Source organism: Periophthalmus magnuspinnatus, chromosome 4, assembly GCF_009829125.3.
Source record: "Periophthalmus magnuspinnatus isolate fPerMag1 chromosome 4, fPerMag1.2.pri, whole genome shotgun sequence".
Classification (NCBI taxonomy): domain Eukaryota; kingdom Metazoa; phylum Chordata; class Actinopteri; order Gobiiformes; family Gobiidae; genus Periophthalmus; species Periophthalmus magnuspinnatus.
Genome location: NC_047129.1, coordinates 26,520,065 through 26,544,848, shown reverse-complemented (window position 1 = coordinate 26,544,848; position 24,784 = coordinate 26,520,065). Strand labels below are relative to the sequence as shown.

Sequence of the window (24,784 nt, the reverse complement as noted above, 5' to 3'; positions counted from 1 at the left end):
TCTGAACTGAGTTAGCTACACATTAATCAGTCTGTGAGAACTCCTTCTAAAAGCGATCGTTTAAACAAATACTCCAAACTTTTGTTAAATCCAATGGAGAAAAGCACATTGTCCACAAATGCACTAAGCACTTCCCTTGTGTACAAAGTATTTCTGCTCAAATAGGCAGAAGTACGTCTGTCTCTGGCCCGGGCCCTATCTCACCAGCGGGAGCCTGCCAAGATGGTGTCTCTCCATAGATCTGACTTGTAACTTGGCCTGGCGCATTATCTGCTTGTCCAAATGGAGACAGATAAGTTTATTACCGTAATGGAAGTTTCAAGACAAAGTAAAAGCATCTCCATGGAGACGAGAACGTTACATAGCAGGGTTTGTAGTTTTGCTGCAACATGTCATTTTAAAACCTAAAAGATATTTCATGGATTGTTTGAATGCGACATTCAGAAAACCAAAGGACACAGCACAATAGGCTACAATAAGTAACAGTTTTATTGCTTTCATCACCAACACTGGGTGACAAATCCCCAATTTAAATATTCTCTTTGAATTCTCATTGTTTTATTGTGGCCTAGCATATTTATTTAAATATTAGTATATGGCCTAACATAACATGAAATTTTAAAAATACTTATTAAAATACTTGTTAGCTTGCTTTATGTTACTGAAGTAGGCAGAATGAGTATGTTTTTTAACCAGGCTCTGATATTGTTAGGTCGTTACTGCTATGTGTTAATGTGTTAATGTCTCAGTTCAAGGTGGGCTTTGCTTTATTTTTTATCTTTTTATTTTTTATTTATTTATTTATTTTTTACTTTACTATTTTTTACTCTTTTTACTAAGCATTTTATTTTGGATTTATTTATTTTTTTTGCCTTTTTTGCTAATTCCAATAATTGAGTTTAGTCAGTTTCATTTCAATTTAAAATTTGATTAAATAAAAACATATTTTCATAGCGCAGCCCGAGAGAAGAATAATCCAAAAGCCTTAGTTTAGACTGATAAGTTAGAAACACTGGACACATTTATTAGAATTGACAACAAGAGTGGATTTGTAGAGACAATAAGGACAGGCCAAAGTCAGACTGGAGAACAGAGACACATAACGGTCAGTGGACGCTTGTATTTGTCCTCTGTCTCTGTCCCGTGTCCCTGAGCTCCGTGTATAGTCTGTGATAAAAGCATATAGGGCTTGTGGATGTGTGGGGGACAGGCCTCCTACTGGGACACTGCTCTCTGGAACCAGATCAGAGCCAGTGAAACCATGTCTGCTCTGCCAGTGCACGGAAAATCTGTTATTTACCCCCAAATATGAAACTAAAGCACCAATGAGGTATCTATCTCCATGGAAACAAGCAGGCGATGCCACCAGACCAAGTTAAAGGTCAGATCTGTGGGGAGATGACACCCACTCACAGTAAAAATGGATGTTTGTCAAGGCATCTTATCAATAAAAACATCTGCAATTCAAAACATGCAATATGGGTAAGTTTAATGCCGTACTGTGGGGTATTCTGGGAAACCTTTCGAGAGCAGTTGGCAACCGCAGTTTAGTTCTTGGAGACACATTTCCAGATTTTGAGCTTGGTTTGGTCAGGAGAATTCTGCTGGAGGTGCGTATGTGTTTAAGACCATGGCATATATGATTGTTTTGTGCCTCCATTAAAATAAATGTAGTGAAATTTTGGCTTTCAATAAATATCTTAGGTACTTTTTCCATTTTAGGGCACTGTACCCGATTTTTACTGTCATGAAAAACATAACTAGTTCATTTTAAACAGTTTGCAGTGATCCAAAGATATTTCTAACTCACCTTACGCATTCAGAGCATCCTAATTATTCACCAGGATGAGTTTATAAGCACTTTTCACAACTTCCAGAGGCCAGAGCAGAGTTTGGAGTTGCAGTAAAGCTAACAACAGCTGATTACCGTGCAAGAAAACACAAAACACAAAATTAGATGCAGATAGTACTGTGGCAAGACACATTTTGTCCAAATACATGGGATCAAACTGGGTACAGGGCCTTTGATAATTTTATGTTGATCCAAAGCAAAAAAGTAGGTTTCAGGATAATCTCTTTAAAATGTATTCCCTTTGTTTATTTAACATAGAATATCTAAATACATAAAGTTGACAGTTAACGTTTATTTAAAGTCTCTGTTCATATTTTACCTCTGGAGCGTGTTTTTGTCCCTCTTCGCCTCCACTACAAACTGTACCCAGCCTCCGCACACCCTGGGCTCACATACATACAGGCCCTGGCACTGCAGCTGTCACAAAGGATTATGGGTAATCAACAAGAAAGGGCTAATGTGTTCGAGCATGTGTGGAGTTGAAAGGAAGTTCAAGAACCAAACCCCAGCCAAGGCCCTAATTCAAGTATCATTTCAATTTAATGTGATTATAGTGATTTTATTGCAAGAAATGAAGCATGGCCAGGAAGCAACAAGCAGTTTATACAATTTAAAGTATATGCAAAGTTTTGTTTCGTGAAATGTATGCCTTTTCTTTTCAGTTTAAAGTGTTGAGTGAATGTGTTGATTGTGTTGGAATGATTACAACAGCAGCTCTTGGTTAGCAGGGCAGTTAAAACAAAAATGTGCTTGCGTATATGACTCAAAAACGCATATTTTGTACGATTTTTATTTAAATGCAATGTTATTTTTGCAGTGTACAAGGCAATTCAATGCAACAAATGTTTTTCATCAGACCAAAGCATAATTTCCTTCACAAACTAGCTCAAAGTCTGGACATAACCAAGGCTTGTTTCAAAGACTCAGACAGATGCGAAAGAAAACTATTCGTAAGTTTTATTGAATAAGTTCTCTGTGGCGATCAGAGGGAAGAGCTTGCGATGAAGGGCGTGGCCAGTTAGATGATGTTTTAGGAGATGTCTTCCTCCCTGGGGCCTGGACACTGGAGGTGGTAGAGGTCAGGCTGAGGTGAGTGAAGGAACGGTGAGATTATGGGAATCTGACAGAGTGCTGGGGAGAAGGTGGAGAGCGGGACAAACTGAAATGGCGTACGGAGGTTTAAATAGAGCAGACAGGGCACTGGTTGGATGTAGAGAAGGTGTGAAGAGCAGTGGGGAGGAGTAATGGAAAGAGGTGATGAAGGCTGAGGAACAGGTCAACTCTGGGAGCGCAGTTAGGTCTTCCAGGTTGAATTCACGCTAGCTCCATTTGTTAAGGCTAGGTTAACAGCTTTACTGTTTGATCCATACTGAACAGTTGCACTGTCTTACACTGCCTGGCCACAAAAAAAAAAAACAAAAAAAAAAAAGTTGCCACCTGGATTTAACTAAGCAAATAGGTTGGGGTCACTGCAGTTGTTCAGGTCTAGGTTCAGCAACAGTCTGCGCTCAAAGAATGAGGTCAGCTGACACCTGAATATACTGAATGACCAGGTTATTCCATCAATTGATTTTTTCTTCCCTGATGACACGGGCATATTCCAAGATGACAATGCCAGGATTCAGGCTTAGATTGTGAAAGAGTGATTCAGGAGCATGAGACATCATTTTCACACATGGATTGTCCACCACAGAGTCCAGACCTTAACCCCATTGAGAATCTTTGGGATGAGCTGGAGAAGCTTTGTGCAGCGTCAGACTCGACCATCATCAATGCAACATCTTGGGGGAAAATGAATGCAACACTGGATGGAAATAAATCTTGTGACATTGCAGAAACTTATGGAAACAATGCCACCACAACCATCCAACGAAATATTGGAGTGTGTGACCTTTTTTTTTTTTTTTTTTTTTTTTTTTTTGGCCAGGCAGTGTATGTCCATGCAGTTTTAATAATGTTGAAAAAATGTCCATGCTTGTAGTATTACAAAAGTGAAAAGCTGTCAAAAAGCCACTCTGAGGCTGAGACACTCGTGGTAAATGTCCTTTATTACATGTAACGAGCGAATGCATTTTTACACAGTTCTATCTTGCCAGGGCAGTTAAAAAAAAATACTCCCTACAATCTGATTTAAACAAGCTACAAATGGAATACCAACCTGTTTTTATCTACCTCACTGCACCATTGATTTTAAAGATCCTGTACCTGATTTTTACAGTGAAAAAATAACCTTGAAAAGTAGAAGTTCATTTTAAACGGTTTGCAGAGCTCCAAAGTTATTCCTCACCGAGCTTATGCATTCTGAGCATCTTAATTATTCACTGCAATGAGTTTATAAGCTCTTTTCACAACTTTCAGAGTTCAGAGCTGAGTTTTGCCATCACGGTAATGCTCACAACAATAAAACAATGAGTTAGATGCACACAGAACAGAGTGGTCTATCTATCTACCTTTCAGAGCGGAGTTTTGCCACAACAACAAGCCTGCTAACAGCGCACTTCCTGATTCTATGACAATAAAATGCTTTATAATTAGATGCAGACAGTACAGAGTCGTTCAAAGCTGCTTATAATCGGTACAAGGGTAAAACACATTTTGCTTAACTACACAAGCAAAAAAAAAAAAAAAAATGGATACTGCTGCGTCTCGATAGTCCCCAAAATGGCACCTTCTTTTCTTATAAACCCCTATGGAACTAAACAGCCAACAATGCCACCCACAACACTGCAACACATCAAAATCTCGTTCAAAACCTTTGACAACGTGAATGTGCGCTGGGGACAGACTTGTTTGCTGTCTAAATGTGCTGTTTTTTTGTTGTTGTTTTTTTAATACACCTGTGTGAGCCAGTATAGAAAACTCAGCACTCATTGGAGACACGTTTTAAAAGGGATGTTGCATTCAAGGAGAAGAAAAGAGTGGGAAAGCAGAGCGCTGAGTAGTTTGGGAGGCGTTTTATTGTGTGTTGTTGTTGTTGAATGCTTGTCCCCAAAGCAAATATTTATACAGAAAATGTGGTTTTGTGAATTCTAAATCAAATGCTCTGGATGTTAAATTGAAATTATGATTTATTTTTGGGTTGTTTGCTTAAAGTGGAATTAAATACTAAATCAACTTTGCTACTAATGTGTTTATTTATGGTGTTATTGGCAATTTTAGTGCAATGTTACTCGGTAATTTTGCAGTTTCCTGGTCAAAAATAGTCATAAACTGAGTGTGAGCTGCCTCCAGTGATCACTGCACTTTCAAGTACTATGTGACATCACTTAGGACTTTCCTAATTACAGACAGGTGTTTCCGGACACGAACACCTGGCTGCAGGGACGGAGTTTGGAATGAGGATAACTGTTAAACCAATCACAAAGTGCCTCATATGTCCAGACTCCTCCCCTCAGTTTAGCAGCTGTATTTGAAATGTGGTTGTGGGTGGAGTTTAGGTCTTTAGTACAACTTTAAGGTATATACTTTACTCTCTCAAATCAAGAACTTGTCCACTGCATTTGATCCATCCTTCAATGCCACTGAATCAAGTAATTTGTCTGAACTTGTCTGTTTTTATATGTGGCGTTAAGTTATAATGCCTCAGAATTATCATCAGCAGAGATAAAATCACAGATAGAATCGGACAGGAAGTAGTGATGCTAACACTGAGCTAGCCGTTCGCCATTGTGCACAGTCATTTTAGTTGTTGTACTTTTAGACATGCCCATTCTAACCCTAGTCCTAAATAGAAGTGGCTATAAAGGTCAAGTTCAGACACATTTTTCACATAGACGAAATATTAAGAGTTTATTGTTTAGCATTTAACTTATCTATCTTCACACAAACCACTCACTCCACCAGGCTAAGTTACATGTCAGATCTGTGGAGAGGTAAGTCCTCCAAGTACGAATTTATGTTTTTAAAGTGGACCTAAATGCTAAATCAACTTCTTTTTTTTTCTAATAAACCTTGCCTATGGTGTTTTGATAGCATTCTCTACTGCTCCTACAATTTTAGTACAAATTAGGACCATTTGCTGTAAAAACTGACTTCCTTCGGTGGCCACTCCAATGTCAAGTACTACGTGACATCACATAGGACTTTCATGATTACAGCCCGGTGTTTCTGATTACAAGCACCTGGTAGTTGAAGTGTAGATACCTGTTACACTGTTCTTATGCCTGTAGACTCCGCCCCTCCCCTAACCCCGCAAGGCACTTGAGTTTAGCAGCTCTATTTGAAATGTTGTGGGAGGAGTTTAGAGGTTTAGTACAACTTTCAAGGAATTCTATTATATTTATTTAATATAAAAAAGTCATTTACCATATTTTCTGGACTATAAGCCGCATTTTTTTCATAGTTTTTGGGGGTGCGACTTATACTCAGATGCGATTTATATGTGAAATATATGTTGTTGTTGTTTTTGTTTTTTTTTCATTATTATGCATTTTTTGGCTGGTGCGACTTCAGAAAATACAGTAATAAATATAAGAGTCATAGCTTAATCCCAGACAATCTAGAAAATTCCATGGAGACAAGCTGGTGCTGTATAACCCCACCAGAAATGTTTCATAGTGCACTTTTAATGTACATATAATTTGAAAATGTTCCCCCAATGTCCTTAACTGTATACACATATTCAAAGTGCAGTATAATTACAGCCTTCTGATTGGCTCTCACAATACTTTCCTAATTACGAATAGCTGCTGTGTCTTGATTACGTGCTCTTTATGCGTTACATTTCAGCTAGCACTAGCACTGAGCCAATGCCCTGTGGAGCTTTTACGCAGCTCAGGATCCTAACGTATCACACGCACGGAGCAAGGACTGGACACGGGAGCAGAAGAAGCGTGGTTGTAGTACACAGCTCCAGAGACCAGGGCATCAGGTATAGCTGCGATCCACATTCATCATTAACACAATATGCACAGACCCCAGAGGTGAATGCCCTGCGGTGTTCTCCAATGTAAGAAAACCTGCAGCCACGGTTACAACAGGTTTTCCTATGCAAGGTGAATTATGTTGATATATCTGGGCATGTATTTATTTTTCCCATTTTATAAGTGTCTCATAAGAGAAATAGTTTATTTAAAACAGTTTGGGGTCATCCAAAGTTATTCCTCACTTACCTGATGCATCCTGACCAGCCCAATTATTCACCAGGATGAGTTTATAAGCGTTTGTCACGGTAATACTAACAAAAATGTGCATGTTAACTCTGCACTTCCTGGTTTGTAGATGATAAAAATGCTTTATTGTGAAAAATAATACATGACAAACTTGGATTCTTAGTGTGAGCAGTGTCAGCTTTCCACAGACCTCTATTGCCTCTATCGCGATGGATATGTAAAACAGTTTTGGAAAAGCAGTAACATCTCCATGGAGACAGCTGGTAGTGGACCCTTCATCAGAAAAGTTAGGTAAGGCAAGTTTATTTGTACAGTGGTCCCTCGTTTTTCGCGGGGTTATGTTCTAAAAATAACCTGCAATAGGCGAAATCTGCAAAGTAGTCAGCTTTATTTTTTTACAATTATTAGATATGTTTTATGGATGTAAAACCCCTCACCACACACTTTATACACTTTTCTCACACAGCCATTAACATTTTCTCACATTTCTCTCTTGTTTAAACTCTCTCAAAGTTCAAACCTTCGTCGGTGTCTTTGTCGGTGCAGAACGTTTCATCGATATTGTGGGTTTTGTCGGGAGAAAACTTGCAAACATACAGCACTTCAGAGTCACACTGCGATCCAACATTTATGTAAATTTGTCTGAACACATTCTGTACTGTACAGGAGACACGGCACGGAGGAGACTGATGGACAATGGTCTACAGTCCCTTAGCCAATCAGGACGCAGAACACAATGCATGTGCATATGCTGTAAAAAAAAACATGTAAAATTGCACACAAAAAAATCCACAAAACAGCGAGACCGTGCAAGTTGATATAGTGAGGGACAACTGTAAAGCAGAATTTGTACACAAAGTAATTCAAAGTGCTTTACAGAATAAGAAAGACATTAAAATAACAATGCAACAAGTGACAACATAAATAATAACAAATATTCATCATAAAATTTACATTAAAAGAGAAGAGCACAGAATAAAAACCTTTAATAATACACTTTGAACCAGTCACAAAGGAAAAATATCATATTTAAAACACACAGACAGACCCAACTACATGTGAAAGGCCTATGGGATGTAAGGAAGTAATGTAAACCATAGCCTTATAGTACAGTAATATTTTGAATGTTTATAACCATAATGTTCACACTTAAAGGTTCATTTTACTTTTCTAGTGGGGGTCTGGTCTCCATAGCGACATCAGACGTTCAGTAACATGTGTTTTATTGCTCAAAAATAAACCTTGAAAAACTGTGAGTGAGGGTCCCATCTCCACAGATCTGACCTGTTACTCGTCCTGGTATAGCCTCACCTGCTTGTCTCCATGGAGATAGATAAATTTAATCCCATACTGTGGACCATTCCAGGCAATTACCACAAAAGTTACATATTGCACCTTTAATAGAGTGGGATGACCTTGAGTGCTTTTGTAAACAGTTTTCCTGTATTTTTCTTATGTATTTAGATTTTATTTTTATCTCCCTTCAAACAAATGAACAGACAAACCGTTGCTCAAGGTGACAGCGCTGATATCCGCTCATGCATATTCATCGCATTTTGCATTACAATAAATAAATAAGCTGCTTATATTTGACGTTGCCAGAATTGAGAATGTGTCGTAGAAAGTCAGTAACACAGTAGTTCTACAAATTGTACCAGGTTGTAGTGGATGTATTTACATAGCTAGTCAAAATCAGATAACTAAAATTGTCAGATAATCCAATAATTAGATCTGATTTCTTGTTTCCTCCACTCATTTACCCTCTAAAGCTGTATTTAGGGTGATTCATGCATGTTTGAGTAATCTTTACACTCCTGTATTCAAGCTGTTTGTTCTCCAATTTTATTTTCTTAAGCAGTGGTACACATAGAATTTGGCAGCATCGCGTAGCCATTTCGGCACTTTTTTTTGTTTTTAATCTGCAGCTAGCTAACGTGACGTGCAGCTATACATAGGAGGAGCCGATAACATGTGGGACTTTGTTGCGATGATGTTTATGCTGCTGTGTCATAAAGGGGTAGATGGGAATTGGCTCCTGTTGGGGTCAGCGGACTTGTTTCTTTTATTAAGTGTCCATGGAGACAAGCTGGTGCTGTACAACCCCTCCAGAAACGTTTCATAGTGCACTTTTAATGTACATGTAATTTCAAAATGTTCCCATAATGTCCTTAACTGTATACACATATTCAAAGTGCAGTATAATTACAGCTTTCTGATTGGTTCTCACAATAGTCTCCTATATGGCTAATAGACAATATCACTTTCAATTGTTAACATCGTTCATTTGTTCATTTTTGTCTTTGCCACATTAGGTTTTGGAATAATTTAGGCATAATAAACATCCACAGGTATGAAGAGGCGGAAAGAAATCAGATAATGATCAGTTTTGGTGTGCATGCAAATGGAAAAATGGTAAAGGGTCACATTTTTATATGACGCTTTTCAACCTTCAAGGCATTTAAAGCTCTTTCAAGGAACCACCCACACATTCACACACACATTCAAACCCCAGTGTACGCAGACACTGGGGACAAGGTGGATCACAGGAATGTAAATTTGTACTGATTAAATGCATTTTAGACATTTCTAGGTTAAAAATACATCCAAAATACTTTTCGATCAAGGCAAGGCACTGCAGGCGAGTAGGTAAAAATCTTAGCACTGAGCATTCACATAAAAATCGAATTTAATCTAATTTTTGGAGGTAATGCTAAAATCAATGCTTCTTCTGTGCGATCCATTAAAATTACAGGTGGTACAGGTGGTCTTGCCCAAGGACACAACAACAGTATTCATGCGTGGGAGCTGGAATCGCACCGCCAAACTGTGGGTCTGAGAATCTCACTGCTCAACCAACGATGCTTACGTCGAGAGTGGGATTCGAACCGCCAACCTTCAGACCAGTGGACAAACACTGAGCTACTGTCGCCCGTGTAAACATAGACCTGCTATTTGGATCTGATTTTGTCTTATTTTGAAGGTTTCGTTTCATCCCCTGTGTATACTAGGTTAGTTAGCTTCGATTAGTGAGCGAGTGGATTGAAAGCCTGACAAACGCTGACTCTAAATTGTCCGTCTAGTGAATCCACGTGGGAGTGAATAGCTGTCTATCCGTAAATAGGGATCAATTCTGCAGCGATGACCCAATCTAAGGTTCACAGTGGGTGGTATGGGCCCAATCAATGCAAACAGTTTTGATGCCAAAGGACATTTTTGTATGTTATATAAGATACACTGTGTAACTTTTCTGGTAGAGTATCCAAAACTTTGTCTCCATGGGGATTGACTTGGTATGAGTTCTCTATGGACACAAGTAGTTTTTTTTTTTAGCAATACAAACACCAACACCTCCAACTGAATAAATGCCCTCTCAAAGTTATATTTAGGTTGATTTAATGTCTTACTTTGGAGCATTTCAGGTGCAGTGATAACATCCACGAGACAAGCAGCGAAGTTACACAGGGCAACTTTGACTTTTTTTTATTTTAGAGTTTGCAGTTTGGTTGGATTTGTTTAATAAAATCAAATTTATGATAATGCTTTATATGTGTATTGCATTTAACAAGCTCTGTATAAGCTTCAAAGCACCAAACTGAATTCATTATTCATTCACTCCCCACGCTCAGTCGAAGTAAGAAGAAAAGCTACAACTACATTCACACATAGGCAAGGTGGGCGCAGTGTCTTCCCAAGGACACAGCAACAGGGCCGCTCATATTATCCCTAGGCAACTGCACTGCTATGTTGGGCTAGATCTTGCTGGATTGTTAGCCCACTGTACTGAGTTTAAAGAAGAAATATTATGTTTTTTTAAGGTGTTGAGTTCATTATTAATCGCAATATTGTTCTAAAAAGGTGCAATAGTACAAATAGGTCTGTTGACTGCTCAAAACTGCATTTAAACATGATTTTACTGCTGAAAAACATGTGATATTTTGTAATCCTACATAAAACCGAAGTCTGAATTTTGTGTATAATCAATCACAAGTACAGATCAGTGGGCAGAGATAGGGGGTAGGTGAAAATGGGACTTTTCTGAGGATGCAAGGCAATACAGGACTTATTAAACATACAGGTTTGAATAATTGTTTGAGTCCTGTACTGTCGTATCAATTGAAATACATTTTTTAGTAGACAAAAGTTATAACACTGTAACACAGAGGTGTCAAACTCATTTTCACTGAGGGCCACATCTACAAAAGGGCCAGATGTTGCTGTGCGGCAGGATAAATGTCACTAAATGTAAACAAATGTCATGTAAAATAAATGTAACTACTTTTAATCTTGTGAAATAACTGTTTCTGTATTTATTACTTATTCAAGTTGCAAATATTACGTGTCTGTGAAACTCCGTGTAACTGTGTATTTCCTGAAAAACTAAGATTTTAAAAAGTGTGTATCTGGTCAGAACCTTCAGCGCTGCTTCAAAAACAGCCTTTTTTAGACTTTTAATTATTGGACAGTTTATTGTTTTCCTTGCAGACTAACTTTTGCATATTTAGCTCCGTGTTTGGTGTCAAAATGTCGTCGTACTTACCGCGCCTCATAACACAAAAAACATACAGATTTTCTCCTTAAAGCACAAACTTGTATTCACCTTTAGCACCTTGAAACTGCCTTCCACGCCGACAATTTTTTTCTTCCTGAACAATTTGGGATGATTATTTGCAAATATTTCTCAGTGTCACTTGTTGGGAAAATCTCATTAGTTTATTGTCAATGCAAACATTAAAGCAGCACAGACTTATTTTAAAATGAGAGTCAAGCCTTAATTTACCTTCACGCGGGCCACATAAAATGACATGGCGGGCCGCATTTGGCCCCCGGGCCTTGAGTTTGACACATGTGCTGTAACATGTTTTATCTAAGCTTTTATAATATGACTTTAATGTGTACTTTCCAAATGTATCGGCGAATGTCACTAATACAGCAGTACCTCACGTTAAACCCAGTTATTATGAAAAGTACCAGTGTGTTGTCCCATTTCGAAGACTCCGAATCCTTCCTTACAGCTGCGACACATTTGCGCCTCATGCATATTTCAGCCGCGGCACATTGTGAACAACGCGCGGCGTGCAAACTAACAGCTTTTCACATAGTTTCCATTTCACTCGCAGTCATTATTTATGGCCCCCATGCTCCAAAAAGCCCGTGCAAGTATGTAATGCATGCAGCCATTTTGTCCGATGATGATGGAGAGGCAAGCTGTGAACCAACTGTAAGCAATAACGCGAGCTCCCCCCGTAGCAGAGCGAGGTAGTGGTCGTGAAGTAGTACTCAAGATCGGAGATGGGGTCGTTTGGTGTTGTTTGTTTACATAATAATGGGGAGCTTCGTCATGGCAACGATAGGTGAGGTCGCGTTGAGAGCTACGAAGGTCAAAGCAGAGAGGGAAAACTGTAAATGTACGCTAGCTGGGCTGGTAATGCCAATCACCTTTGAAAGAAAATTGTACCTATGGGTTTGAATAATATAATTTGTAACCATTTGCACCTTTAGGTCAACCACTGCAACCTCGTATGAAGTAAACAACTCAAGAAAGCACTCATGTATAATAAGGTGAAAATACATGGTACGTGGAGCGCTGTGCTATTAGACTAATCAAATTATAAACCCACCGAGATACAGTCATTTCTAGTTCAATGAGGTCTATTTGAGGTGAGACGGGGAAAAAAATAAATGAAATATAACAGTTTGGTCAGTTTGCTCTTTTAATGTGTAACCTTCAATCTGGACACAAAGATGTTTTATTATTTTATTTAAACAACGTGTAAATGTATATTATGTATATGTAGTTTATGGTTACTTCACTGATCCAAGGGTTGGCGTTGCGATTCCATCTCCCATAGATGAATGCTGTTGTTGTGTCCTTGGGCAAGACACTTAATCCACCTGTAATTTTGATGAATCGTACCGAAGAAGCATTTATTTTAGTGTTAACTCCAAAAAATGTATTAAATTAGATTTTTATGCGATTGTTCAGTGCTAAGATTTTTACCTACTCGCCTGCAGTGCCTTAATTTATTTTTAATGTAAAATGTCTAAATCTTTACTGATTAAATGTATTTTATATTAGAATAGTAATATTTATTTATAGACCAGGGGTTGTCAAACTCATTTTCACTGAGGGCCACATCAGCAAAATGGCAGCCATCAATGGCCAAATTTAACTGTAAGGCAGTATAAATGTCACTAAATGTAACCAATTGTCATGTAAAATTAATGTAATTACTTTTTAATTTGTTAAATAACTGTTTCTGTATTTATTACTTATTCAAGTTGCAAATATTACATGTCTGTTTAACTGCGTATCCTTTGATAAACTGAGATTTTTTAAAGTGTGCATCTGGTCAGGGCACCTCTGCTCATAGACTTGCACTGCTCCATAACAGCCTTTTTATTATTGGACAATTTGTTGTTTTTCTTGAAGGCTCACTTTTGCATACTTAGCTCCATGTTTGGTGTCAAAATGCCGACGTAGATTGTACTCTTTCACAACTGCCCCCGCCTCATAGCACAAAAAACACACAGGTTTTTCTCCTTGAAGCACAAACTTGTATTCACCTTCCTTGAAACTGCCTTCCATTTCCTCTTCCTGAACATTTTGGGATCATTATTTGCAAATATTTCTCAGTTACACCATTAGTTTATGGTCAATGCACACATTAAAGCAGTATAGAGTTTTTAAATTTTAAAATGACAGTCATGCCTTTTAATTTCCCTTCTTATGGGCCATATAAAATGACGTGGCGGGCCACATTTGGCCCCCGGGCCTTGAGTTTGACACGTGTTATAGACATTATAATCCAATCAGACGTATTATCTGATGGTGTTGAATGAGAACCTACTGGAAACAACTGCCTGTGACTATCCCAGACAGTTGTTTCTGATTATACTTACACATTTCTTTGATTCAGGTACATTTCTGTCCTGTGAATATGACTTTTTAATATCAATACCTGCTCAAACACAATCTAGTTTCGTTACTAGTTTTAGTATCGATTAGCATCTATTTTGCGATACTTCTGACAGCCCTAGTATTTCCAAAGCAATCTCACATCATCCTGCTAAAATCTTAAAACCGCCAGTATTCTAACCCTGTCATTTCCCTCAATATTAGCCACAAATATTAGCTAAACACTCTTCACTTAATTACTATTTACCACCTCCCAAATGCTAACGGTCCAGTTTCCTTTTACCAAACGCACTTTAGCCTTTAACAACATAAAAGTGCAAGCAGCGACCCTGGTCTAGCTAAGGCACGTTAAGTCAAGCTAAGAGCTAATTGAAAAGACATTCCTTTCCTCTTATGATTTCTACGCCTGGATATCTTCAAGGCAACTGCAAACACAAGCCATAATGTACACTGATGCAACACAGCGCTTCTTGCATAATTGCTAGCCGCGCACAGTTGGTGGTAAGTTGAATTTGCTCTAGATATGCATCATAAAAGCTAAAAGCCGTAGCATCTCACGCACTAGCTGTACTCTGTGTGACTTACATAGGATCCGGGTAGCGTGATGCTGGTTGGGATGTAAGAAATATGAAATTTGCTGTTAAGTTAGTGCCAAGTGCCTTTAATTATGCTGTGATGTTGGGTTGAGGACCAGAGCAGGGAGACTGGCCCCGTGCCGAGCTTTAGAGAAGAGACGACTGTCGCTAGGTGAATGGTGCAGTTAATTGAATAGTAATGGCATAGTGATCAAATACTTTCTAATCATCGCTAATTATAATCTCGCACATTGAATTTACACGCGGGTTCCAGTTGTCTGTGCGTTATCTGTTCACTTCTTATGTATGGATAAGTTTAGGGCTAATATAATGAAGTAAAAGTAGTAACGTACTGTGCTTAAGTATAATACAGATATCTAAATTTGTACTTGAGTAAATTCTGAAGTGGATACATTTTAATTTTAGTTTAATTTGAGAGCAGGTATCTGTACTTTCTAGTCTACTACATTTTTGAACATGACTGAAAAGTAAAAGTATTTCCTATTACTGTTTGAGACCTGCTGAAAAGGCTGTGTTTTTTGAGTAAATATAAATATACTAATAATAAAAACAGCTAGAAAAAACTGCAAATTCAATTGTTTTTATTGAACAAAATTCAGCACAATTTTTTAGCGAAATCTATACATTTGAAGCTTTATTAAATCTCTAAATCTGCGTGAAATACTTTTACTTTTTACTCTTTAAGTACATTTTTTAACAGGTTTACTAATACTTTTTTTCATGTGATACTTTTACTTGAGTTTTTTTTAATTTTTGTTTTTTGGGTTTTTTTTGGCTCTGGTATTTGTACTTTAAGTGACAAAATTGAGTACTTCTTCCACTACTGCTTACAGCCAATCCTATAGTAGTAAAAGTATACTGCTTGGAGTAGACATAGTTTAAAATTTGAAGGATTATATTGTGACTTTTGTGTGTGTTAAAATTACAACTCTATCTTGGCAAAGGTCATGAAGCGTATTATTAAAAGCCACATCTGTGTGTTAAAAAAAGGAATTACTCATTAACCAGAGGGTTGCTGGTTCAATCCACACGTAGTTAGTTGTTACCTCATCAAAAACTTGCCTGGAGTTGTGTTTTGTTTCATTTCCACATGTTTGAGTAACACTTTATTATTTGTCTGTCTACATCTCAGGAGCTTATAATGCTCTGTTCCACCTTGTGATGTCATGAAGTCTTTTGTTTCAGTAGAGATTGACACTTCCAGGGCCAAAATCGTCCAAATGATTCCAGTGAAGTGAAGTTTAAAAACACAGTTCAGCACTTCCTGTATTACCACATGACATCACAGTCTAAATATGCAGGGTTTGTGTGTTAAACGTGTGAATGAACAGCAAAATGTGATATTTAAATCTAAAACTCGACACATCGTTGTAGGAGTGAAGACGTTTTACCGCTTCTTCAGTTCTGGTTAGATTGCTGCCCTATTCAACCTTTAATGGCCCTCCTATTGTTCTCTTTTGATTCTTTTTGTTCGTCCATCCTCAGCCCTGAAGCAAACAAAAGTAGTATGTAGTTAGCCCCTCCCTTCAGACAGATATAAGGAAGTGTCCACCAGAACTGAAGAAGCAAAACGACTTCACTCCTACAACGATTTGTCCAGTTGACAGTTTTAAACGTCTTTAAACGCCGTCTTTTGCTAGAGATCAGACCTGGATGACTGAGGGAATACACAGACAAGTGTGAATGAAACAAAGCAACTCTGGGTATGTTTGTGATGAAGAAACAACATTATAACATAGATCAGAAAATAGAGTAATATGGGCCCTTTAAACTGGAAAATAGTCTATATTCAGTCTCTGCTCTCGTGTCAGTTTATTTGGCTGGAACATAAAGCGAAAGTGTGAATTTTGGTATCGGAACTGAACGAGTTTGATTGTTGCATCTCTAACCAAACGCCCATTATAAGTCTGATTCGCTATTGTAATCCTCACTAAACAAAGTCATTGGACAGACTGCGCTCCGTAAAGTGGCCATGACTTCATCCATTCTCCCCCCTTAGCGGCGTGGTCATCTGGCTCTTGTTTGTTTGTGCTGTGTGAGTGAGTGGACAAGGTGAGGAGCAGCAGATGGGACCGGGACAGACGCTGTACGCACAAGTCAAAGAGTCACCTTGGTCTGGCATCAGGACAGAGAGGAAGAGGAGGGAGAGGAGGAGGAGGGAGAGGAGGAGGAGGGAGAGGAGGAGGGGAGAGGAGGAGGGGAGCAGGGAGAGAGAGGAAGAGGAGGGAGAGGAGGAGGAGGGAGAGGAGGAGGAGGGAGAGGAGGAGGGGAACAATAAGGGGAAGAGGAAAGAGAGGGGAGGACAGAGAGGGAGGGGAGGGAGAGGAGGAGGGGAGAGGAGGGCAGCGGGGAGAGAGAGGAAGAGGAGAGAGAGAGAGAGAGGAAGAGGGGAATAATAAGGGGAAGAGGAGAGAGAGGGGAGGACAGAGAGGGAGGGGAGATGCAAGAGAGACAGAGAGGAGAGAGATGGGAGGAAAGAGAGAGGGAAGATAAGAGAGAGGAGACAGAAAGGAAGGAGAGAGAGGGAGGAGGAGAGAGGAAAAATAGGAGAAGAGAAAGAGGGAGGAGAGAGAGAAGGAGGGAAGATGAGAGAGGAGAACAAGAGAGAGAAGAGAGAAAGGAAGGAGAGAGAGGGGATAAGACGGGATGAGAGAAAGGACAAGAGGGGAATAATAAAGGGAAGAGGAGAGAGAGGGGAGGACAGAAAAGGAGGGGAGATGCAAGAGAGAGAGAGGAGGAGGAGGAGGAGAGAGAAAGGGGAGATGAGAGAGGAAAACAAGATAGGGAAGATGGAAAGGAAGGAGGATGGCAAGAGATGGAGGGGGAGAGAGAAAAAACTGGAGAAGAGAAAAAACTGGAGAAGAGAAATAGGGAAGGAAGATGATAGAGAGAAAAACGAAATGGAAGACAGAAAGGAAGGAGAGGGCTGATGGCAGAAGGAGGGGAGAGAAAAGGGAAGAAGAAAAAGAGGGAGGACAGAAAGGAAAGAGAGAGGAGAGGGAGGAGGAGAGAAAAAAAGGGAAGTGGACATGGAGAGAGGAAGAAGAAAGAGGGATAAAGGGAGGAAAGAGAGAGAGAGAAGGAGAGAAGATGAGAGAAGGGCGTGACAGGGAAGAGAAGAGAAACATTAAGGAAGAGGAGAGAAGGAGGCAAGACAGGGAGGAGAGAGGGATGAAGAGAAAGGAAGGAGAAGGGAGGAGAGGGGGGAAAGTGAGAGAGGGAGAGTCGGATTTCTTCCAAACGTGAGCCCAGATATAGAAAGGACCTCCACCAAGGCACTGACAATCTCATATTTTTTTTAAGTGCCAAAACCTTTACTCAAATATAATGCAAGATGAGATAATATGCAAATTATTATCAACGAAACACTTAACCTCATCTGTTTCATTATGGGGAAATCACTAAAACGTAGCCTGTATGAACCAAAATTGGAAATCTAACATCATATTGACAGGGCAGATAAAAGGTGCTTCTCCGAGCCTCAAATCGCCGGTCTGTATCTGTTGTGAAATAATAACCCATCCCATACCCATCCAGAGGAACGCAGTGCGACAATGAGAAGTAATGAGGTGTAATTTACAAACGCGAACGCACATAAATCAGCGTGAGGTCGCGTCACACTCGCGCTGTAAAGGTGCAACCCTCAGACCATATACACAGCACTACAGAATACGTACGACTATAACGAGGTTTTCATATGAGTTAGCTACGGTAAAGAGGGAGTATTACACATCTATGAAGTATTAATGCTAACACGTGACATATTTAGATCACCATGTTCACTTTTATTGTTTTGAAAATGCTATAGGCTAACTTATTAATATGTTTACTATGTTTCACTTACGTTCTTGATGCGCTGAGTCTCCTTTGCCTTTGCTCTCCATGCTAAGTTACTCCCCCTTCAGAACGCTATTACATTACAATCAGACTGTATCCTGCTAATGAAACTACTGCACATCGTGTCAGGTTTGTGAAGTTTGCACAAATGTCAAACTCAGGCCCGGGGGCGAAATCTGGCCCACGGTTTAAGTATATTTGGCCTGTGAGATCATGTCAAATGTGTATTAGAGCTGGCTGCTGGTATCAGTTTTTCAATAAATATTAAGTTTAGCCCGTGAATTTGTCTGTTTTTGATTTTGGCCCACATTATATTTGAGTTTGACACCCTTGTTAGAGTATTGTTTTGCATCGTGCTTTTGTACATTTGGGGAATATTGCCGTGTGGGAACGTGGGTTATTGTACATAGACTTGTGAGTGAGACTAAATCTTACAGCTAACCATAAGGAGGGTTCGAATAGGGCCTGGAGAGATCGCTAAATTACTCAAACATGCATGGATGACATCTAATACATCTTAAGACATGTTTTTAATGAGGGAACATTGTTATAACATGGAAGAAAGCTCCAGTAGCTCCTTGCTGCTGGCTGGAGACGCTATTGTTTTGCCTGTTCATAACTTTAGCATTGTGCATATTTATTTTACATTTACACAAAGGCGCTGTACTTAATTTTTGTATTGTGAAAAAAGTTCATTTTAAACAGTTTGCAGTGGTCCAAAGTTACTCTTCACTGACTTCATGTACTCTGTGGTGAGTTCATAAGCGCGGTTCACAACTTTCAGAGACTAGAGTGCAGTTTTACAGTAATCCTAAGAACAACTAGCAAGCTAACAGTGCACCAGTGTTACTTTCTAGTTCGCAAATATTTAAACATTTCGTAATTAGATACAGGCAGCTCACATCAGTCTTATTTTGACCCTTAGAGCTGCTTTTACAATATATTTGTACTTGGCAAAACAAATGTTACATTTTACATGGAAAAAATAGGTACAGCTCTGGAGTAAGTATTTTTATTGCTCAGAAATACCTTGTCTCCATAGAAATTCCATTGCTTTGCCAGGAATGTTCCACAATATGGCATTTAACATAGAGGTTCAAATATAAGTGTTGTTATTGCTGAAAACATGTATTGTTGTTGTAAATGAGGTTGCCTTTTCACAGACCTGACCTGTTCCCTGGCCTGGACTCATCACCTGCTTGTCTTTAATGCGATATCTTCATGGAGACAAACAGTTGAAATTCCATAGTGTGCCTTTAAACATCCTGTATTATGCATCTCCTAAGCTCAATATGCTCTGTTCCACCTTGTGATGTCATGAAGTGGTAGTTTTCAAGTTAACATCTACCTTTTACGTTTTGTTCACTAGAAATTGGGAATCCCAGGGCTGAAATTATCCAAATAATTCTAGTGAAGATGTATAGAGTTTACAACACAGTGGAGCACTTCCTGTATTACCACATGACATCACAAGGTGGAACAGAGTGTTTTCTGTTTGAGAGAAGAGCTCACTTTAAATATTCAGGATTTGTGTGTTAAACATGTGCGAATGAAACAAAACACAACTCCAGTTATGTTTTTCATGAGGAAACAACATTATAACAGGTCAGAAAATAGCGTAATACGGGCCCTTTAAGTACGTTATAAAAATTCTTGTGGACACGTTGTACACAGGCTTGACTTAGTTATCAAAACGTGTATCATTGATTAGTGACGCTTTTGCTTTTACACAAATTAAACAAGCTAGCTTACTTTAATCACTGTTTTTGGCTATAGCCCTGTGTGCTTCTGTTGCGCTTGTGTTGCATCACCACCGAACACAAGTCTCGCAAATAAACACCAAACTTTCTGTAGAAAAAAAAAAGCTAGCACCATCAGGATTAGCGCTTTGGAAATTGGCTATTTTTGCATTTTTTTTCCTTGATTAAGCATGCAATCGCGCGCATGGATATTACACAGAGGCAGCGTGAAATGAAAGCCCGTAAGTGAGCTTTGATGCTAATTCTGAAGCTAATTAGGCCTGCATTCATCACCGAGTTGACACCGCACACATGTGTAACCTACATTTGAGGTACAGACTGCAATAGGCTGAAATATCTGCATTGGGGTTAACGAACAAACCGTACACAGCGAAGAGCTAGAGTTTAATCTAGATGCAAATTAGAGACAGTGTTAGCTCCTGCATGGGACTTGATCTCTCCAGTTTCATATTAAAAGGTGTACTGTGTAACTTTTCTGTTGAGGACCCAATAATTTAGACTTGTAAATGGTAAATAGTCACATTTTTATATAGCGCTTTTCCATCTTTAAGGCATTCCAAGCGCTTTACGTCAAGGAATCACTCACCCATTCACACACACATTCATATAGCAGTGTATGCAGACACTGGGGGGTGAGGTGGGTTAAGTGTCTTGCCCAAGGACACAACAACAACAGCATTCATCTGTGAGAGCTGGAAATGCACCGCCAACCTGTGGGTCTGACTCTACCATTCAAATGTACGTTGAGAGTGGGATTCAAACCGCCAATCCTTGAATCAAACACTCTTTTTCCATTTTGGTTGTGTTTATTGCTCTGAAAAACAAGCCCTGAGGCGGCTCGCATCTCCACAAACCTGACTCTTACTTGACCTTGATCTGACTCTTGTCTATCTCCATGGAGGATGTTCTGAAGTATAGTTTTAACTTTCTATGTCCATGAAATCAGACAGGTGATCTCCAGAAAGTCACATACTGTAGCTAAATAAATAAAATATTGCCACTTGTAATATTTTATAAATCAGTCAGAAATATGCAAAAATGTAGTTGTTTCATGTCATGGATAATTTTCAATAATAGCATAAATGCACTGTACAATAATAAATAAATTAAATAAATGCAAAAATATCAAATTACACTGCATGTTTTTGGTCAACATATATATATATATATATATATATATATATATATATATATATATATATATATATATTTTAATTAAAGCCAATATACTTGATAATTTAGCATACCTTTTTCTGTATAAAGAAGTGGACTAAGAGAGTATGATGTCACACATTGTATTCCAGGCAAATGAAGCTCATCGAAGCTAGCAAAATTTCAGGCCAATTTGGAGCCAAGTATCATAGCGACCAAACAGCCAGGAGCAAAACTGCAATCAAACCTGTTGATAACGCTAGCGGGAGGGACCTCTGAGAAAAAAAGGCGCGTGATTTGTCTGTTATTAATGTTCATATCTTGATTTACGGACAAAATAGTGAAATAATCATGTAGAGCGGGTTAATACGGACATTCTAAGGCCAAAATTACGAACCTGACAGTTGCAGTTACAGAGAAAGGGGCAACGTTTTTTGCAATAGAAAGTGAACTGGAGCCAGAGTAGCTCACTTCCTATTTGGAACGTGGCGGCTAGCAGGTTAGTTATGTCCATGTATATAAACAGTCTTTGGTCATCCCCCCACTTCAGTTACCCCCTTAAAGTGCCTCCTCTTGTCAGACTTAAACACGCCGATGCATTTCCGTATCGGTCTATCAGAAATACTTTCCTTTTGTGCAAATGCAGCTCCTAAATGTGAGGAGTGTGTGAATGTGGTAATGACTTCTGTATCCCAGGCTCACTGCTCACCGGAGACTCCACATGATCAGATCAATAAGGCATCACTGGGAATAATCCCCCCAGCATGCATGTGCTCGGAGTGAAGAGGGGAAGAGAGGAAGAGGTGGGAAAGGAGGAGAGAAGGAGAGGGAAAAGATAGAGAGGAGTGTGTGAGAGAGTAATCCTCGGTATATAGTGGAGGAAAGGAAGAATGAGAGGAGGGAGTAAGAGAGAGAGAAATACCGAGAGGAAGAGTCAGGGGTACAGAGGAAAGGGATAGATGGAGAAGAGTGAAAGAGAAGAAAGGAAGGAGGAGTGTGAAAGGGGAAGAGAGGAAGAGGTGGGAAAGGAGGAGAGAAGGAGAGGGAAAAGATAGAGAGGAGTGTGTGAGAGAGTAATCCTCGGTATATAGTGGAGGAAAGGAAGAATGAGAGGAGGGAGTAAGAGAGAGAAATAGTGAGAGGAAGAGTCAGGGGTACAGAGGAAAGGGATAGATGGAGAAGAGTGAAAGAGAAGAAAGGAAGGAGGAGTGTGAAAGGGGAAGAGAGAATGCTTAGAGAGAGAAAGGTTTGTGTGAGAAGGAGGGATGACAGAGGGTGTGGAAGGTAAGGTAATAAGTATGAGTGCGAGAGAGGGGGTTAGAGAAAGAGAGAGAAAAGAAAAGAGGTGAAGAAGTCGTGAAGGGGAGAGAGGAAGAAGAGAGACAGGGCTGAGAGAGAGAAAGAGGTTTGTGGGGGAAGGAGGGAAGAGAGAGTGCATGGAGATGGAAGGAGAGTGGGGAGGGAGGTGCACAAGAGTAAAAATGTGTGTACAGAGGAAGGCAAAGATACAGAACAGTGAAAGAGAAGAAAGGAAGGAGGAGTGAGAAAGGGGTGATGAAGAAAGAGAGTGCTTAGAGAGAGAAAGGTTTGTGTGAGAAGGAGGGATGACAGAAGGGTGTGAAATGGTGGGGAAGGTGGGACAGAGGGAGGGTTAGAATAAGTAAGAGTGTGAGAGAGCGGGGTTGGAGAAAGAGAGAAAAAAGGAAAGAGGTGAAGAAGATGTGATGGGGAGAGAAGAAGAACAGAGAGAAAGGGTTGAGAGAGGAGGGGGATAAATACAGAACAGCGAAAGACAAGAAAGGAAGGAGGAGTGAGAAGAGATGATGGAGAAAGGGGGGAAGAGAGACAGCTGAGAGAGAGAAATACTATATTTGTGTGAGAAGGAGGGATGGCAGAGGGTGTGAAATGGATGGGAGGTGGTAGAGAGGGAGGGGTAGAGTGTGAGGAGGGGGGTTATAGAAAGAGAGAGAAAAGAAAGAAGTGAGGGAGACAAAGGGGTGAGGGAAGGAGCGAGAAGAAGAAGAGAGAGACAGGCCCAAGAAAAAGAGAAAGAAGTTTGTGGGAAAAGAGAATGCATAGAGATGGAGGGAGAGTGAGGAGGGAGAAGAAGGAGGTGGACAAGAGAAAGGGGTGTGAAAGAGAAAGGGATGAGAAAGTATCTTCCACCTCTCCCTCCATTTCAATAGAGAGAATGGAGAGAGAAAGAAGGGTGAGGAACAAAAAAGGGGCGTGAGAGAGAAAGGTATGAGAGAAAGTATTGAAAAGGTGGGCGCAGTGGAAGGTAGAGAGAGTGGGGGGAGAGAGTAGGGTGAGGAAGAGATAGAGAGAGGGGAGAAAAAGGGGTGAGAGAGAGAAGGGATTGAGGAAAATTTTGGGAGGGAGAGAGAGTGGGACGCGCAGAGGAAGAGTGCCAAAAGTAGAGAGAGTTTTAAGACAAACTGAAAGACAGAAGGAGAGAGATAAGCGATGAAAGCGGGCATGTATGAGAGAACGAGAGAAAGAGGGGGATGAGGAGAAGAGGGAGGATGTGTGTGGGCGATGGGGTCAGCACATTGCAGACAGGGACACCTCAGCACTAGTCGCGTGGATACAGGACTTGTCAATACCTCATCAAGGCTTTCATTAGAGCGATCAGCAGACGGCATGTTTGGCTCTGCTCTTTCTCTTCTAACGGGGGAGCGAGGGAGCGAGGGAGAGCCCGGCGCTTCATTCAAGGCCCATTTCCCCAATAATGTACTCTACACAAGTGTTTTAGTCAAACCTCACCGAGCGAGGAGAGCCAAGGCCGACCACAGCCACAAGATTTATGTGAGGAAGTCAGGGTTAGCAGAAGTTGGGGTTTACAGTAGTGGAACAAGGATAAATAAATAAGCTACATTGTGATTTGTTTTGTTGACAAGATGATAAAGTAGGGAGACATTTTGCAAGTTATATTAAGAAATAATGCAGCAGCGTAGTCTCACAGCGAAAAAGTTGGGTTCCCGTGGTAGAAAGTGATGATGTCATAATTTCAGATGGAGGGCAGGGGCATGTAAGTCTATGGGAGATTTACTATTTTTGAAAGAAATATCCAAATTTATGATCCACAAATGTTGAAGCTTATTAACAGAGATAGACCGATAGACATTCTTAGATTTATAATGAATCGTATGGCATTAAACCTATAGCGTCAGATGCTGTCGTCGCCGATAGATTCGCGGTTGCGGACTTTCCATTACCGTAACTCTGCAACCGATTGTGCTTCATGTAAATTCAAATGGCATCTCAAAGCAGAGACATGTGGCTCTTTAAATATGTTACTGTCATTACGGTAATGTGCTTACGTTGTCTCTCAAAGATGATGAATCGGAGCGCAGGTGTCGCCAGAATTCTCCTTGTTAGTTATTTGCGTCAAAGGAAAAATAAGGGTGGATATGTAAAATAGAGGTAGTTTTGTGAAAAAAGGCAAAAGTTCATGCTGATTCTTTCTTTAACATGATTTTTATGGCTGAAAAAAGAAACAAAAAGTCTAGGCGAGCTATAATGGGCTATAATATGCTCAGTCCTTAAAGGGTTAAACT

General features: G+C 39.8%; 1 protein-coding gene across 5 annotated transcripts in view; it reads left to right on the top strand.

Annotated features, from left to right (window-relative positions):
• The window catches only part of nlgn1 (neuroligin 1), a 481,058-nt gene that overhangs the window by 14,012 nt on the left and 442,262 nt on the right, over positions 1-24,784 (top strand). Inside the window, exons 2-3 of one of the 5 annotated variants that reach the window (XM_055221278.1) lie at positions 8,330-8,344; positions 21,641-21,670. The exons of the other annotated variants lie outside the window; for them this stretch is intronic. Coding sequence (XP_055077253.1) covers positions 8,330-8,344; positions 21,641-21,670 — 45 coding nt within the window. The remainder of the gene's footprint in view (positions 1-8,329; positions 8,345-21,640; positions 21,671-24,784) is intronic. 5 annotated transcript variants of the gene reach the window in all.